Genomic DNA, 17176 nt, shown 5'->3' with positions numbered 1-17176 from the left:
TTAGAAGGAGTAAAAAATGTACAGAATGGGGAAATATACAGAAACAGAAACTAGACAAGTGACTGCCTGAAGTTGGGGGTTGGAGGGGAGAGGATAGATGGATTAGTGAGAAATGGGGAATGACTACTAATGGTTATGGAGTTTCTTTATTAGATGATGAAAACGTTCTAAATTTGATTATGGTGATAGTTGCAGAGCTCTGTGACCATACTAAAAACCATTGGATTGTACATTTAAAATGAGTGAATTGTACAATATGTGAATTATATCTCAAATAAAGATGCTGAAAAGAAAAAAAAAACAAAAAACAACCAAACAAAACAATGTAATAAATAGTGAAACTGTGGAACCAAAAATCAGAGCTTGAAACATGAAATGGGAGTGAAGGAATAGAGAGAGTCATCCCAGCAGGGAAAGCAGATGGTTACAACTGAGAAAGATGACAATAGAAAGACTGAGAGCAAACCTTGGGGAGTATTCATATTTGGATGAGCTCAAACTATTTTATAAGACTAACATAATCCTTAATATCAAAACCTGACAACTGCAGAACCAGAAAGGAGAATTTCAAGCAAATCTCAATCATGAATACAGATTCAAACAAAATGTTAGAAAATCAGTTGATTTATTTAAAAATGTATCACAACCACACGTGGTTCTAGGAATGCAAAATTAGGTTAACATTTGAAAAATTAATCAGTGTAGTTTACACCATTGACAGAATAAAGGAGAAAAACTAATCACCTCAACAGATATTTTTAGAAGCATTTGAAAAAAAATTAATATACATTAATGGTTAAAAATACATAATAAACATTTTAAAACACCTGATAAGGACATCTACAAACATCTATAGGAACATAATACTTAATGGTGAAATACTGAAAGCATTCCTTTAAGAATCAGTTACAAGATAAAGATGACTGCTCCCATTACTATAATTCAATGTGCCAGAGAATTAGCTGATAAAATAAGGGGAAAAAAGGTGTGGCCAGGTGTAGTGCCTTGTGTCCATAATCCCAGCACTTTGGGAGGGTGAGGCAGGTGGATTACTTGGGCACAGGAGTTCAAGACCAGCCTGGGCAATATGTTAAAATCCTGTCTCTCAAAAAAATACAAAAATTAGCTGAGTGTGGTGGCTTGCACCTGCAGTCTCAGCTGCTCAGGAGGCTGAAGAGGGAGGATTACTTCGGCTGGAGTTTGAGGTGGAGGTTGCAGTGAGCCAAGATTGTAACTGCTACATATAGCATATATAGCTTTCAGTTATAGATAATTTATTTAACAAGAGAATTTGCTACAGTGCTGAATACAAAATATATACAAATGTCTACATATTTCTATGCAACACGTAAAAAGTATAATGAAAATGACAACACTGACAAATACATAAAAATATAAAGCATCTAGGAAAAAAAATCTTAAAAAGGATATACCAGACCTTTATGAAAAAATTAGACCACATTATTGAAAGATATTAAGAAGCTCTTAATGAAACAAACATAAAAATATATTCCTGAACTTAAAGTATAAGAAAAACCCTAAAATATGTTATTTTAGGTTTATTTTAGGTTTATAATCCAAGAATATATTATTCCTGGATTAGAAGATTTCATATTGGAAACAGTTGTAAATTCATCACTCATTGATCTATAGATTAAATGCAATTCTAATAAAAATCTCCAAAAGGGTTCTTCATGAATTTGGCAAATTGATTCTTAAATTTATTTGGGAGAAGAAAGGGTATAGAATAGCCAAGAATCCTGAAGATGATGATCAAGATAGGGGACTTTGTTTACCAAGTATCAAGGCTTATAGCTGTTGTAATTAAGACAGTACAATATTGTTACAAGGAGAGACTGATTTGTCAATGGAATGAATAAAAGCTCAGAAAAAGACCTAAATATTTATGGAAACTAGCTTTTGGCAGCAATACACTGTATATGAACATGGTAATGGAATTAGTTGTTTGTATAGAAAAATACAAATTTGTAGTCTTGTACCAATTCTTCGTGATTTAAGGACTTGAGTGACAAAGCAAAGTTTCACAAAAATATCAAATATAAAAGAAAAAATTAAAAAGTTGACTACCTTAAAAGTAACACTAATAAAGATTTCCCTCAAATCTGTAAGAAAAAGAAAAATCACAATAGGAAATGAGCAAAAACTTGAACAGGCATTTCACAAAAGAGGAAACCTAAATGGCTAATGAACATGTGAAAAGACTGTTCAATTTCATCAGTAATCAAAAAAACACAAATTAAAATTGTAATGAGATAAACTTTCATATAATCTAGATTGGCAAGATGAAGCCTGACAATATCAAACATGAGAAAGATCTACAGCAAATGGAACATTCTACAGTATACTGCTAGTTGCAACATAAATTGGTATAGTTTCATAAAAGATTAAATTATTTTATAAAGTTGAAAGAGGCACATTTCTAATAACTGACAATTTCACTTCTAGATAAACATTCTGGGTCATGCATGACTAAGGACACAAGAATAATCACAGCAGTACTATTTGCAAGAGCAAAAATCTGGAAACATCTCAACTTTCCATCAAAAAATAATAAATAAATTCTGCTATATTCATACAGTAGAATACAATATGGCAATAAAAACAAGCAGGCTAACATACAACAACATGATTGTATCTCAGGTACATAACACTAAGCACAAAATAAATTCGCATATGTATGCTTTCAGTTATATGAAATTTAAAACATAAGATCCAAATAATAAATTATGTAGGTATACAAATGTGGCAAAATCATGAAAGAAAGAATTGGAGTGATAATCACAAAATTCAGATGACCTCTGAGGGTAAACAGAAATGGGGAGAAATAAAAAAAAAATTTGAGAGTATTACACAGGTCATTTTTGTTATAAGGTAAGAGAGGTAGATATTTGCTATATTCTTATTGTCTAAACCATATAAATAAGTATTCTTTTAAAAATGTTATATTGTGGTAAAATATACACAACATAAAATTTATTATTTTAGCCATTTTTAAGTGTACAATTTGGGGGCACTAAGTATATTCACAATGTTGTGCAAACATCAACATTATCCATCTCTAGAACTTTTTATCATCCCCAACTAAAATTCTGTACCCTTTAAACAATAACTTCCATTTCCACATCCCACCAACTACCCCCACCACTGCAGCCTCACTCAGTATTCTTTATTCTACTTTTTGTCTCTATGATTTGCCTATTCTTGTATTCCATTTATATGAGCGGAAAAATATGTATCGTACAATCCTTTTGTGCCTGGCTTATCTCATTTAGCATAACATTTTCAAAGCTCATCTACGTTGTAGCATACATTAGAATTTCATTCCTTTTTAAGGTGAATAACATTTCACTGCAAGTATATGTCACATTTTGTTTCTCCAGTCATCTGTCCATGTACATTTGTATTATTTCCACTTTTTGGCTGTTGTGAAAATGCCACTATGAACATCAGTATACAAATATCTGTCCAAATCCTTGCCTTCAATCCTTTCAGATATATACCTAGAAGAGAAATTGCTGGATCATATGGCAATTCTATGTTTAACTTTTTGAAGAACTGTCACACTCTTTTCCACAGCAGCTGTACCATTTACATTCCCAGCAGTAACATATGAGAGTTCCAATTTCTCCACATCCTTGCCAACACTTGTTATGTAATATTTTCTTTTCATAATAGTCATCTTAATGGGTATGAAGTAGTATTTTATTGTGGTTTTGGTTTGCATTTCCCTAATGACTAATGACGTTGAATATCTTTTCATGTGTCTACTGGCCATTTCTATATCTTCTTTGGAGAAATGTCTATGTAAGTCCTTTTCCCATATTTGATTGGTTTGTGGTAGAGGTTCTTTATATATTTTGGATATTAATCCCTTATCAGATACATGATTTCCAATATCTGTGAGTTGTCTTTTTGCTCCTTTTTTCTTTTCTTTTTGAGACACAGTCTTGCTCTGTCACCCAGGTTGGAGTGCAATGGTGTGATCTCAGCTCACTGCAACCTCTGCTTCCCAGCTTCAAGTGATTCTCCAGTCTCCTGAGTAGGGGGGATTACAGGCTTGGCCACCATGCCTAGCTAACTTTTGTATTTTTAGTGGAGATGGGGTATCACCATGTTGGCTAGGCTGGTCTTGAACTTCTAAGCTCAGGTGATCCGCCTGCCTCAGCTTCCCAAAGTTCTGGGATTACAGGTGTGAGCCACTGCACCTGGCCTTTTTGTTCTCTTGTGATACACAAAAGTTTTAAATTTATATCAAGTCCAATGTGTTATTTTCTTTTGTTGCCTGTGCTTTTGGTTCATATCCAAGGATTCAATACCAAATCCAATGTTCAAAGAAGATTTCCTCATATGTTCTTCTATCTTCCTCTCCTATATCCAATCCACAAATACAGTATATCTATTTAAGTCCTAAAATTTCTTCTGCAATGTTTTGTAGTTTTCAATGTACAAGGGGTTTTTTTTTGCCTCCTTGGTTACATTTCTAAGAGTGTTACAGTTTTTAACTATTACGTTTAAGTCTTTAATCCATTTTAATTTTTGTATATGGTAGATGGTAAATGACCAACTTCATTCTTTTGCAGGTCAATATTCAATTTTCCCAGTACTAATTGCTGAAAAGACTGTCCATGTCACATGGTCTTAGGACCCTTGTCAAAAACCATTTGACCATATATGCAAGAGTTTATTTCTGGTCTCTTTATTTTTGTTTATTTATTTTTGAGAGAGTCTTGCTCAGTTGCCCAGGCTGGAGTGCACTGGCTCAATCTCGGCTCACTGCAACCTCTGCCTCCCAGGTTCAAGTGATTCTTCTGCCTTAGCTTCCCGAGTAGCTGGGATTACAGGCTCCTGTTACCTCCCCCCCCACCCGCCCCCAGCTACTTTTTGTATTTTTAGTTGGGATAGAGTTTCACAATGTTGGCCAGGCTGGTCTCAAACCTCCTGACCTCAAGTGATCTGCCTGCCTTGGCCTCCCAAAATGCTGGGATTACAGGCATGAGCCATTGCATCTGGCCCCCTATTTCTGGTCTCTTTACACTGCTTTACTGTAGCTTTGTAATAAGTTTTGAAATCATGAAATGTGAGTCCTCAAATTTTGTTCTTTTTCAAGATTGTTTTGGCTATTTGGGGTCCTTTAAGATTCCATATGGCTTTTAGGATGAATCTTTCTTTCTTTTTTCTTTTTTTAAAATAGAGTCTTGCTAGGTTTTCCAGGCTGGACTTGCACTCCTGGCTCAAATGATCCTCCTGCCTCAGCCTCCCGAGGAGCTGGGACTACAAGTTCATGCAACCATTCCCAGCTGGATATTTCTATTTCTGCAGAGACCATTGTTGAGATTGTGATAGAGATTGCTTTGAATCTGTAGATGGCTTTGGGAAATACTGTTATCTTAACAATATTAAGTCTTCCAATCCACGAACACAAGGTATCTTTCCATTTAAGTCTTAAAATTTCTTCTGCAATGTTTTGTAGTTTTCAATGCACAATTTTTTTTTTTGCCTCCTTGGTTAAATTTATTCCTATTTAATTCTTTGTGATGTCACTGTAATAAAACTGTTTCCTTATTTTTCTTTTTGAATTTTTCATCTTTAGTATGTAGAAATACAAATTGCTTTAGTGTTGATTTTGTATCCTACAACTTTGTTGTAAAAATACTTTTTATTTACTCAATATTTATTTAAAATGAATGAATCCACACATTGATGTGCATACTTGGAGATACACTTTGCAATCATGGCATTAACATCTGCCACAACTTCTAAACAAATATTTTTTATTTGATAATCTACAGAAGGAAGCTAAATGTGGGAAAAATATTTACTTTTATTCTCTAATCATCCTCATATTCCTTTGTCTTCTCAAAATCTGTCATTTCTTGACCAATCGTCCCACACCCCTTCCTTGAAACATGTGTCTCCCTTGGCTTTGGTAACATAGGATTGCCCCAATTTTTCTCCAGTTTATCTGACTACTACCTTTTTTTGGTGTCCACTGGCTCATTCTTCTCCCACTTCCAATTCCCTGCTCTTTGAATGTGCTCTAAGATTTTGTGCTCAGTCCTCTGTTTTCTTCTCTTTGCATTTGCCTTCTTTAGATTCTTCTTTTCCCAAAACTTCACCTATTTCCATGTGAATTACTCCCCTTAACAAGTATACAATAGGTAGTGAGCATATGAAGAGATGCAGAACCTCTACACTAATGAAAGAAATACATATTAAAATGAGACAACTTTATAACCATCAGATTACTAAAATCAGAAAGTTAGATGACACAGGTCTACAATCACATATATGAAACTCCGAAGATGTTTCAAAATACACAATGTCTCATATTTTAAAAGGTATAGACACTGTATATGGCTATACCGTAACTAAGTATATTAACATTTCTACAATAAAATGTATGAATATTCATATTTAGTAGGATAAAGACTATAAGCAGCCTCATGTTAGTTCAGGTAAAATTTTACAGCCAAATGGATTTGATGTAAATTTATATTTTAAAAAACTTAAGGCTTTCAGAGTTTTGGATTTTAGAAGTGGGCTAGCTAGTGTCAAAGAAGCTTTACATACCGCAGATGAGAATGCGAATTACTGCAACTATTCTGAATAATAATCTGGAAGTACTTCATGAAGTTAAATAATGGTAGGCTCCATGATTCAGTAATTCCAGTCCTAGGCATAAACTCTAGAAAAGGTTTGTACAAATGGTAGAAGAGATGGAGGTAACCTAAGTGTTCACAAGCAAAATATAAAGAATATTTACATCAATCAGAAGCAAAAAATTTGGTGTTCATGTAGATTTTAAAAAGCAGAAAAAGATCTGTATTAACATGCCACTTTATAAATTAAAATCACATACATACACAAAAAACAACATATAATATTCAAGAACTTATATAAATATAATACATGGCTGCAATTGAATGGGATTGAGGATAAAGGGAAAAGTAATAAACTGAAAGGAGCTTTATACAGACCAATCTGTATATACTGAGGAGTGTTATCAATTCAACTCCCTCACCCACATATACCGAGGAGTAGTATCAAATCAACTATCTTCATCTGGGGCCCAGAGGGAGCAAGGAAAAAACATAATCACTTTTGTCTACCTATGTATAAATAAAAACCCATACATTCACATGGGCAATGTCATAGATGATGGAACACTTTCATTCCCCATTTATGCTGTAGTCCTAAATACTTAACTGGGGTTGGCATATACTATAATTTTGGGGTCTGAAAAGAAATCTAGCAATAAATTACTTTTAATTAAAATTATTTTTATTACCACCTACGTTCCTTCTTCTTCTTTATTCCACATAAACCTGCTGGAGACTATGACACTGTCATCATCTGGTTGTCAGGTAGAAAAGCAATACCCAGAAATGACATTTATCTTTTGGACAGAAGCCCAATTTCCATTTTATCCTCTCACAGAGTATAAACATATAGCTTTACACTATTTGTAAATTATCATCTCTGACTAGAAAATGCACACAGACTTATTTGTCCAAAGGAGTCTATCAGTAACCCCATTATTAAAGGAAATGCAATTTTTTAGCATTTTGTAAATACCAATGGTATCGAATAATGTTCAATATCTGAATCATTATACAACTTGATAACCATAAAAACGGGGAAGTTCCAGAACTGTATTCTTCCCCTACTCTTCTTATCTTCATACCTAACTATAAGAAAAGCATTAGAACAGTGTCCCAAAGAGTAATCACAATACTTTAATACTTTCTAGTCCAAAATGCATTAGTAGGAAATACTACTCTAGAAAGATCACTCAAAATTTTGAATATGATGAAAGATTTCCTGAGCTAGAAATATCCTATAGGATTTTCATAGCAAGAGGTGTTGAATCATAACAATATATATAAATGATAATGGCCTATCTCCTGAACATAAATAAGCCTCCAGCAGTCCATATCTGGCTCTGATTAAATGTTTACCTAGAGTCTATTAGAGATAATAAACCACATAATGTCCCATCAGCACTGCCTTTATCAGAGTGGTTTTAGTATCTGCTGCAAACTGCTAATTGGGTTGAAGATTATTTAGATATATTTCTAGTACTAAGTAGTCAACTAGGATCTTCAGGAAAAAAAAAAGGTATTAGAAAATCCACAAGGAAAAAATGAAATGGAAAATTTCTTTGCTTGAATACTTCCAAGTTTCAAGTTCTTTTTATGCCCAAGCTTGCCATACAAATGTATTGGTCTAAGGTTTCAAATCATAAGCAAAGAAATACCATTTTTCTACTTTGCAGAAGGTAAAAAAACAGGGATGTCTTATTGACAAGAAGAAAAACAAAGTCTAAAGGGGCTCTGAAAACTGATACATGGTTTCCACAAATAGACTCAGAACAACTCAAATCATAACTCTTTTTTCCACTTAATCTAATCTCATCTTTCTTTCATAAAACTCTCAACTTTACCAGCAAGGAATGAACTACTTCTCTTGGTAGATAATGAACATGAATTTACAGAAAGAAGTAGACGGACTTTTTTTTTTTAAATCCAGTCCTTACTCTGATAAGAAGTGCTTAAGCAGGGAGGAGTACCTTTCACTTTGTTTACCCTTAAGTTCCTCTCTCCAGTATCATTAAAAAGACCAGGGAAGTTTTATATATACATCTCAACAATTCAAAAGCAGAATTTTTGAAAACCTTAAGCGTGTGTAATTACTTTTAAAAGGTAAAAAGAAAAAAAAGGACACAAAATTATCAATATAAAAACCAACTCACCAATGATGCCACTATCTCTGCTTTCAAGGGTAGAAGTTGGACTAGTAACAGCCCCATAGCTGCAATCCTTGGCAGTTGCATTTGTACTGATGGGTGGGAGTGTAGAACAGGGGCTACTGGCTGGTGGAGAGGCAGTGCTGCTAGTCAGGGTGGAACAGGGACTTATCCGCTGGGTGATTGCTGAGGTCTGAAAAATTGGAATCATGAATAAGTAAGATAACCTGACCGGCTGTTAAAGTATATTTTAAGATAAAATAAATGCTTTGATGGAAGAAAAAAACTACATGCATAGCTCTTGCATCTATTAGGTGCTATTTGTTTTTGCTTCTCGGATAAGGACTTTGGGTGCTAGAAATTAATGTGAAACTTGATGAATTTAACATTAACAGAGACTGCTGCCAATTTTCCGCCTACTAAATTTCCAGTGACAAGTGCCCTATCATTGCCATTCATTAACAGAATAGAGAATTTTTTTTTATTAAATCAAGTTTTCCTTGCTATTTAGAAGTTTTCCTTGCAATAAATAAAACTTTTTGGAAGACCTGGAAGTTTGCATTGTTCCACTGTTCATTCGTTTGCTGGTTCCTTCCTTCCTCTCCCTCCCTCCCTCCTTCCCTTCCTCTTTCTCTCTTTTTCCTTTCTTTTTTTTTTTTTTTTTTGAGATGGAGTTTCACTCTTGTTGCCCAGGCTAGAGTGCGATGGTGGAATCCTGGCTCACTGCAACCTCCGCCTCCTAGGTTCAAGCAATTCTCCTGCATTAGCCTCCCAAGCAGTAGGATTACAGGCATGAGCCACCACAGTCAACTAGTTTTGTATTTTTAGTAGACAGGGATTTCACCATGTTGCTCAGGCTGGTCTCGAACTCCTGACTTCAGGTCATCCACCTGTCTTGACCTCCCAAAGTGCTGGGATTATAAGTATTAGCCACCGTGCCCAGCCAATAATTTTCTTTAGATGGAGGGGGAAAAAAACCCTACTGCTGGGAAGAATAAAGTTCTTAATGCAAAGAAGTGTCTTTTTGATACACAGCAGCTGTCCAGAGACAATAAATAAAATAAATTTTTTCCAATAAGGCATGGAAAATATGCCTTATTCTAAAAGTTTCTCTAATAAAATAGAATACTATTAATTTAATACAAACCTAAATAACTTCTCTGTAACAGCATTACAGCCTGAGATCACTTTGTATCCCGAATGATTCTTACACTTGAAGTTATTTGCTTCAATATGTAACACTGAAGTTTTAATGTGAAGGAATGAATAATTACTTAAAAGGTTGGCAGTAATATATTCTTAGTTTACCTAAGTGAATGACAATTCACTTTTCTTCAGCTCTTTCTACACAAATAAATTAAAACAATAGTGAATTAAAGTATATATTTTTTCAAACACATTATATCTTTTTTTTTTTTGAGACAGAGTCTCATTCTTTTGCCCAAGCTGAAGTGCAGTGGCATGATCTCGGCTCAATGCAACCTCTGTGGCCCAGGTTCAAGTGATTCTCCTGCCTCCCCAGTAGCTGAGATTACAGGCACCTGCCACAGTGCCCGGCTAATTTTTGTAGTTTTAGTAGAGATGGGGTTTCACCATTGGTCAGTCTGGTCTTGAACTCCTGACCTCATGTTCCACCCACCTCGGCCTCCTAAAGTGCTGGGATTACAGGTGTTGAGTCACCACACCCAGCCTACATTTTATCCTTTTTAAAGTTATTACATGATCAGCAGCAAAATTACTGGAAGACGCACTAATGATAAATTTAACATCTTTAAATGTTATATTTAAAAGAAGCCTTTCAACTTCTTTACATATGGAGTCTATTCATAGCCTTTCTGCTAAAATTGAATAACTGGGGAATATGTTGATAACTAGCTATGTGAATATTAAGGCTTTTCAACTCATCCTAAGATGTTTTCCAGATGCAGTCAATTGTATTATCTGTGCTGAATCTAGGTTTTGATTTTGTATCATCTGTGTTAAATCTAGGTTTTGATTTTAATTTAAATACTATAACCAGGTTACAAAAGATACATTTGACTCAACCAAGAACAGATGACATTTTAATTACCCTCCAACCAAATAGATCTTTTCAATCATATCAATAATATCAGAATCTGATTTTTCTTAGCAACAGAGTAAGCTTTCAAATTTATCCAAATTTCTCTTCCACTATATGTTATCTTTCCAGAGAAGGGGAGAGTTTCAATTTGTTCATAATCTCTATTTTTGTAATATGATGCTGGTCTCCCAGAGCAATGATTTTTTTTTTTTTTTTTTACCTTTAAAATCTTTTTTCCCTTACAGAGCAATGATTCTTAACTAGGCACATAGTAGTATCACTTGTGCCGTGGTAAAAAAACAAACATGCAAGCTCTCTCACAAAATTGACAGATACTGAGCCCCATCCAGATTTACTGCATTGGAATCCTTCAGGTTAGAAATTCGGCAAACAATTTTTAACCTCCCACTCCCAGTCTGAGACACATGTGGGCAGATGAAATGAACTGTACTCAGGTCTTTTACATTAGATATAGCTATAGTCACCCCATATTGGAAAAGTTTTTGGCCTGATGTGGTAGCTCATGTCTGGAATCCCAGCACTTTGGGAGGCTTGAGGCAGGTGGACTTCTTAAGGCCAAGAGTTTGAGACCAGGCTGGCCAACATGGCAAAACCCCATCTCTATTAAAAATACAAAAATTAGCTGGGTGTGGTGGTGCATGCCTGTAGTCCTAGCTATTCAGGAGGCTGAGGCATGAGAGTCACTTGAACCCAGGAGGCAGAGGTTGCAATGAGCCAAGGTCATACCACTGCACTCTCGCCTGGGCAACAGAGTGAAACTCTGTCTCAAAAAAAAAAAAAAAAAAAGGAAAGTTTTATTATGGTATGAATCTATTACTTTTATAACAACTCATTTCTGTTCTTAGACAAGATTCTCGCCTGTTCTTTGTGAAAGAAAACTGTATTAATGCATAATATAGATAATGTGGAGGTTAAGCCCAAACAGCGCTTACTTATTTTTACTCTAAGTTGTTTTCTGCAAAATAAAGCACATGTCACAAAATGTATACTTTTAAAGCTTTAACTGTAAAAGTAAAGCTTAAATATCAAGCCATTTAGAAAACAGAAAATTGTTCATGGCTTATGACTTAAAAGGCAGGCCTAATATTTATTTAAGGAGACTAGTTCATGAGCTGGAGAAAGACATTATTTATTCTCTATGCTGTAGGCTAAAATGAACATCTATTTAAGCTACTGCACTTCCTAAACCTTTCAGTGATTGTTCTGCAGAAGGATCCTAAGAAAGCTCCCGATCTGGATCTCTTAAAGGTCCTACAAATACACATAGCAAGAAGCTAAAGTGGAAATTCATAAGATCCATTTGAACACCTTAGAAAGTACTGAAAGAATAAAGTGGTCAGGTGAATGTCACTTTAATGCTCTGTTTTACAAAAAAAATGATATATGCTGACTTGCATTAGATTCTGCCATTACTAGCACTATTTTGAGAATATCATCACATCATCATCTTCTTAAATATGGCAGTTTATCTTTGTTAATACACTGCTTAGCTCAGAAGAAAGTCACCAAATTAACATGACCTCCTACTTCTTGATAATCTTCCTGAGATCAGAAATCAATTTAGCCACTTTCTTGTGTGGTTCCAAGATAGTTTCAGCGTATATTATATTGCAAGAAGGCTATCATTTAGCTTCATTATTAATATTTTACATTTGTTTAAACCTTAACAATTTAAAAATATTTTTATATCTCATTTACTCCTTATCAACCTGGTATGAGAGGCACTTAAGAAATGTGAAAATGAAACCAACAAAAGTATGAAAGTTATAATTTTCCCCAAATTGCATAGTTCTTGCATATATTTATGTACTATGTTGCATATTATTTTATACTTTTTATTTCTATGGTATTGTACAGCTTACAAAGTATTTTCATACTCATGATTTAACTTGAACCTTTCCACAACCTGTCAGGTGGTATTATATAATATTACACTGGAACAGTATGGTGTGGTTGTTAAGAACATAGGTTATAAGAGCAGACTATCTGGACATGAATACCATTTCATCACTTTCTGGCAGTGTGTTTCCAACTCTTATTTGAAAACTGGAATATAAATGAACTCTACTGCACTGGATTGTGAAGAAGTGTAACAAAATAGTGCAAGTAGAACAATTAGTACAATGATTGGTACACAGCAGGTATTTAATAATTATCAGTTATTATTACCTATGAAAAATATAAAGCTCCGACAGGTTAAGTGACATGTCCAGATTTACAAAGTGGTAGGTGGCAGAGTTGGAACTAGAACACAAATTTTCTCCCTCCTGGTTCAATGGCTTTTCTATCATACCATATTGCTTTAATTATATTAAATCAATGATACTGCTCATTTAAGATTATGTTAACCAGTAATGTACAAGTAAGGTACACTCCATAGACTTGTGATTTTATGTAGAAATCACTGTGACATGCAGACTCTCAAGAGCAACAAGTATACATTTTATCATCCAAGGAAATGTAGCTGTGTAGAAATGATAGTGTCCTTGAAAAATACTCAGGTTATAAGATATAAGACATCATGTTACCTGGTCATTATTAGAACAGTCACATTTTAACTTGACATGAATATCCAGAAATGAAAAGTAAAACAGATGTTTTACTGATTCTAATTTTTAAAAATCCCTCAATAATCTCATTCCCATTTTTTATTCACAGAGCATAGCATATTGACATAGTTACATTATAAACTGATTTAAAAAATCATAAGCTCTGCCATCATGAAACATACATTCTTGTCATGAGGTAAAACAACCTTGCAACTAAACACACAATGTAATAACAGTTAATGGTAAGAGTTATGAAAATATAAAGTAGAAGGATAAGCGGATATAGGGATGGGCAGGTGCAATTATTAAAAGAGGAATTAAATGAGACCTCTCCAAGGAGGTAACATTCCAGCAGAACACTGAATAAGTGAGAAAGTGAGTTATGTGGGAAGAACAGTAGAGTACAAATGAATACAGTTGATGTGTCTGGCGAAAGACAAGGAAGCCAATGTGGCTGGAGAGCATGCACGAAAGGGAAAGGGGTAGGAAGTGGTGTAGGAAAGGTAGCAAGGCTAGATCAGGTGCGGCCTTCCAGGGCATGGTAAAAATTTTAGGTTTTATTCTAAGTATGATGGGAATACAGTAAAAGATTATAAGTGAAGTGACAGAATTGGAGTCACATTTTACAAGGATCACTCTGGCTACTGTGTGAACAGACTACAGGGGTGGCAAGAGTGGAAGCAGAGACCTATCAGGCAGCCATTTATTCATATAATAATACCTATTGAGCACCTACTAATGAAAGTAATGTTCTAGGTGCAGAGAATACGGCAACGGGTAGAATAGGTAAAAATGCCTTCTAGCCTTACATTCTAGTGCCTATTGCAGCAGCACAGTCAAAAGATGACAGTGGCTTGGACTTGGGTATAGCAGTGGGAATAGTGAGAAGGGATCAGACTGAGTACAACAGAGTCTTTGATTTGCTGAAAGAGTGAAAATGGGTCTGACGGAAGTCAAATGGCTCCAGTGCTTTTGTCCTAAGCAAGTAGGTGATACCATTTATTTATATGGGAAACACTGCAGAAGGAACCAGTTCTAGGGAGAAATGCAAGGGTTCTGTTTTTGACATGTTAAGTTTGGGATACATTTTAAATATTAGGTAGAAAATATAATGTAGAAAGCTAAATATACGAATTTCAAGTAAAGGGGAAAAGGCAGGGCTAGAGATAATTAGGGAGTTAAGATAGTATTTAAATAAATAAGAATGAAGAGGAATCAGTAAGATTAGAGTCACCATGTATCTTAATTTTACAAAAATTTCCCAGGTAATGACAGTGTGCAGCTAGCAAAACCAATAACCTAAAGAGTGAGGCTTGAGGAGAGAGTCCTGAAAACAGCTGAACATATCCATATGATACATAAATATATTCAAATAATCCTTGTATATCTCATTGTGACAAATGTAATATATGATATAGAATCTTCACCAATAAAAATACGCAATTTAAAATATGTCACCTTCTGAATAAAACACTTCACTATCAGATATTCATGTTGAAGATTAAGACCATATAAGTGAATCTGACTCTAGTACTTTCTTTTGCTACATTTAAACTGAAAAATTGAAAATAGCAATGACAAAAGAGAGAAAACTATAAAATATTTTTAAAATTGCTGATTTTTTTTTGCTTTCTGAGGTGGAAACTTAGAAAAATCCCTAAATACTTAGATATTGAGTGATATACTTCTAAACAGCCTCTGAGTCCAAGAGGAAATCACAAAAAAATTAGAAAATATTTTAAACTGAAATAATAAAAACTAAGTACAACAAAACTTGTAGGATGTAGCTAAAGATGCGCTTAAAAAGAAACACTAGTTTTAAATTTGTATTTTAGAAACATAGAAAATCTGAATTAATGATCCAAGAAATCTTTTAGATACCACTTTCTAAATCATCATTTTGTAACTGATAAATTCTACTGTGGTCACAGTAGCTGGATTCTTTGGAAATTTCTCAAGACCTGCTCTACGGCTCAGCATATCATCGAATTGGTAAATAATCCACATCCACTTGAAAAGAATATATATCCTGCAAATTTGGGGTGCAGTGTTTATATACATGTCAGTTTTGTTGGCTTGCTCATTCATTCATTCATTCATTATACCAATCAAAACTTAAAAGTGGATGATTCATAAACTGAAGAAATAATTGTGATAATGGAAAATTAAGTTGTATTCTAGGCCTTAAAAGGCATTCAACAATTGGGATTATTTCTGGCATAATAAGCTGATTCACACCATGTTTCACAAAAGTGATCAGCTTACCTGATTTTCATCCTGTACTTCCATGCTGTATTGGTCACCTGGCTGAACTTCTGTGACTTTCTCTCCAAGGAGGAAACCCAGACGAGTCATGAGTGTGTTTGCTGCCTCATCTACAGATGGAGGGGGGCCAAGCTCTTGTTCAGCATCACCTGTAACAAGAAGGCATTGAAGAACATGAATCTTTCAAAATAAAACAGTCTAGTTCTGTAACTATTTGTACATTCACTTTGATCATTTCTTTAGTTTTCACATTTTAACTCAAATATTACAAGGTTATGAGGTTTTTCTTGAACTACTCACTTTCAATATAAATTTGTTTCCAAATAAAAAATTTATAAGAATCAAATAAAAATGAGCCAGGAAACTCAAAATGATTACAAATGTGTGGCAGAAAAAAATTTTATCTAAAATTTTTTTGAATTGACTTACTGTCCACATGTATTCAGAATTTATTTTAAATTCAGAGCATTTAATCTCACCTTGTAACAATCCACAGTAGCACAGATTTTAAAGGAAAATATAAAAATCTTTCTATGGGGTCAAATATTTCCTTTTAGCATTATTAATTGTAATGTCATATGATTTGTTGCCAAAACACAACAGCATCATGAAACACAATCATATCCTATTGTTTAGGATATTTAGTATTACACAGTAAACCACTCCAAATGCCAAGAAAGGTATGGCCTACATTGTTATTATTCTATTTAACATTTATATTAACTTCTCTAATAAAGTCACAAACTGGGAGTCAGAGATAGGGTATATGTGTATTTTTGCATATTAGTACTGAACTCAAGTGTTCTATCTGTGGAAAATCTCTATAGAACTCTCACTGAATCTATGTCAAAGTAGAAAAACAAGGCTCTATTCTTCCTCTCCTATTATCCTCCCAGAGGTAACATAGATTTCTTTGCCACAAAAGAAGTAAGAAAATCAGTGGGGATTTTATATTATAAATATTTAGATACTTATTTTTGTCTCAAGAATAATTGAAAGCTTCTTATTCCTTAATAAAATGAAAAGGTAAAACTACTCACTGCAAATTAATAAATAACACTTTCCTCCCTCTTAAAGGTTAAACTAACCAATTTTTTGAAAATTTTTCTCATCATAGATTCCAGACCTCTTGGGGCTCTGTTTCACTGTCTCCTATAGAGTTACTCTGATAATTACACATGGTTAATAACAGATATGAGAATTTATAGAACATGGAGATAGTCAATGACTTTGAAAATTTTATAATCAATATGAAAAATAAGAGTATATATTTATTTCACATATACTTATATAATGCTTATGAGTAAGTCACTAACATAAATGCTTCACATATATTAGCTTACTTAACCTTAATAACTTTAGATACCATTTTCTAAAGTAGAAATTATTACCCTCATTTTACAGATGAAAAAATGGAGGCAAAAAGAAATTAAATTATTTGCTCGAAGTCACCCAACCAGTAAATGGTAGAGCCAGGATTACAACTTGAGCTCCCTGACTCCAGAATCTATG

General features: G+C 34.1%; 1 protein-coding gene across 12 annotated transcripts in view; it reads right to left on the bottom strand.

Moving 5' to 3' along the window:
* The window catches only part of TANC2 (tetratricopeptide repeat, ankyrin repeat and coiled-coil containing 2), a 440895-nt gene that overhangs the window by 213684 nt on the left and 210035 nt on the right, over nt 1-17176 (bottom strand). For all 12 annotated transcript variants that reach the window (XM_035300383.3, XM_035300386.3, XM_035300388.3 and 9 more), the window contains 2 exons: nt 15665-15813; nt 8774-8960 (listed from right to left, as the gene is read on the bottom strand). In XM_035300383.3, the coding sequence (XP_035156274.1) occupies nt 8774-8960; nt 15665-15813 (336 nt within the window). The remainder of the gene's footprint in view (nt 1-8773; nt 8961-15664; nt 15814-17176) is intronic.

Source organism: Callithrix jacchus, chromosome 5 (genome assembly GCF_049354715.1).
Source record: "Callithrix jacchus isolate 240 chromosome 5, calJac240_pri, whole genome shotgun sequence".
Taxonomy (NCBI): Eukaryota; Metazoa; Chordata; class Mammalia; order Primates; family Cebidae; genus Callithrix; species Callithrix jacchus.
Note: the sequence above shows the minus strand (reverse complement) of the source record. Positions and strands in the feature narration are given on the sequence as shown.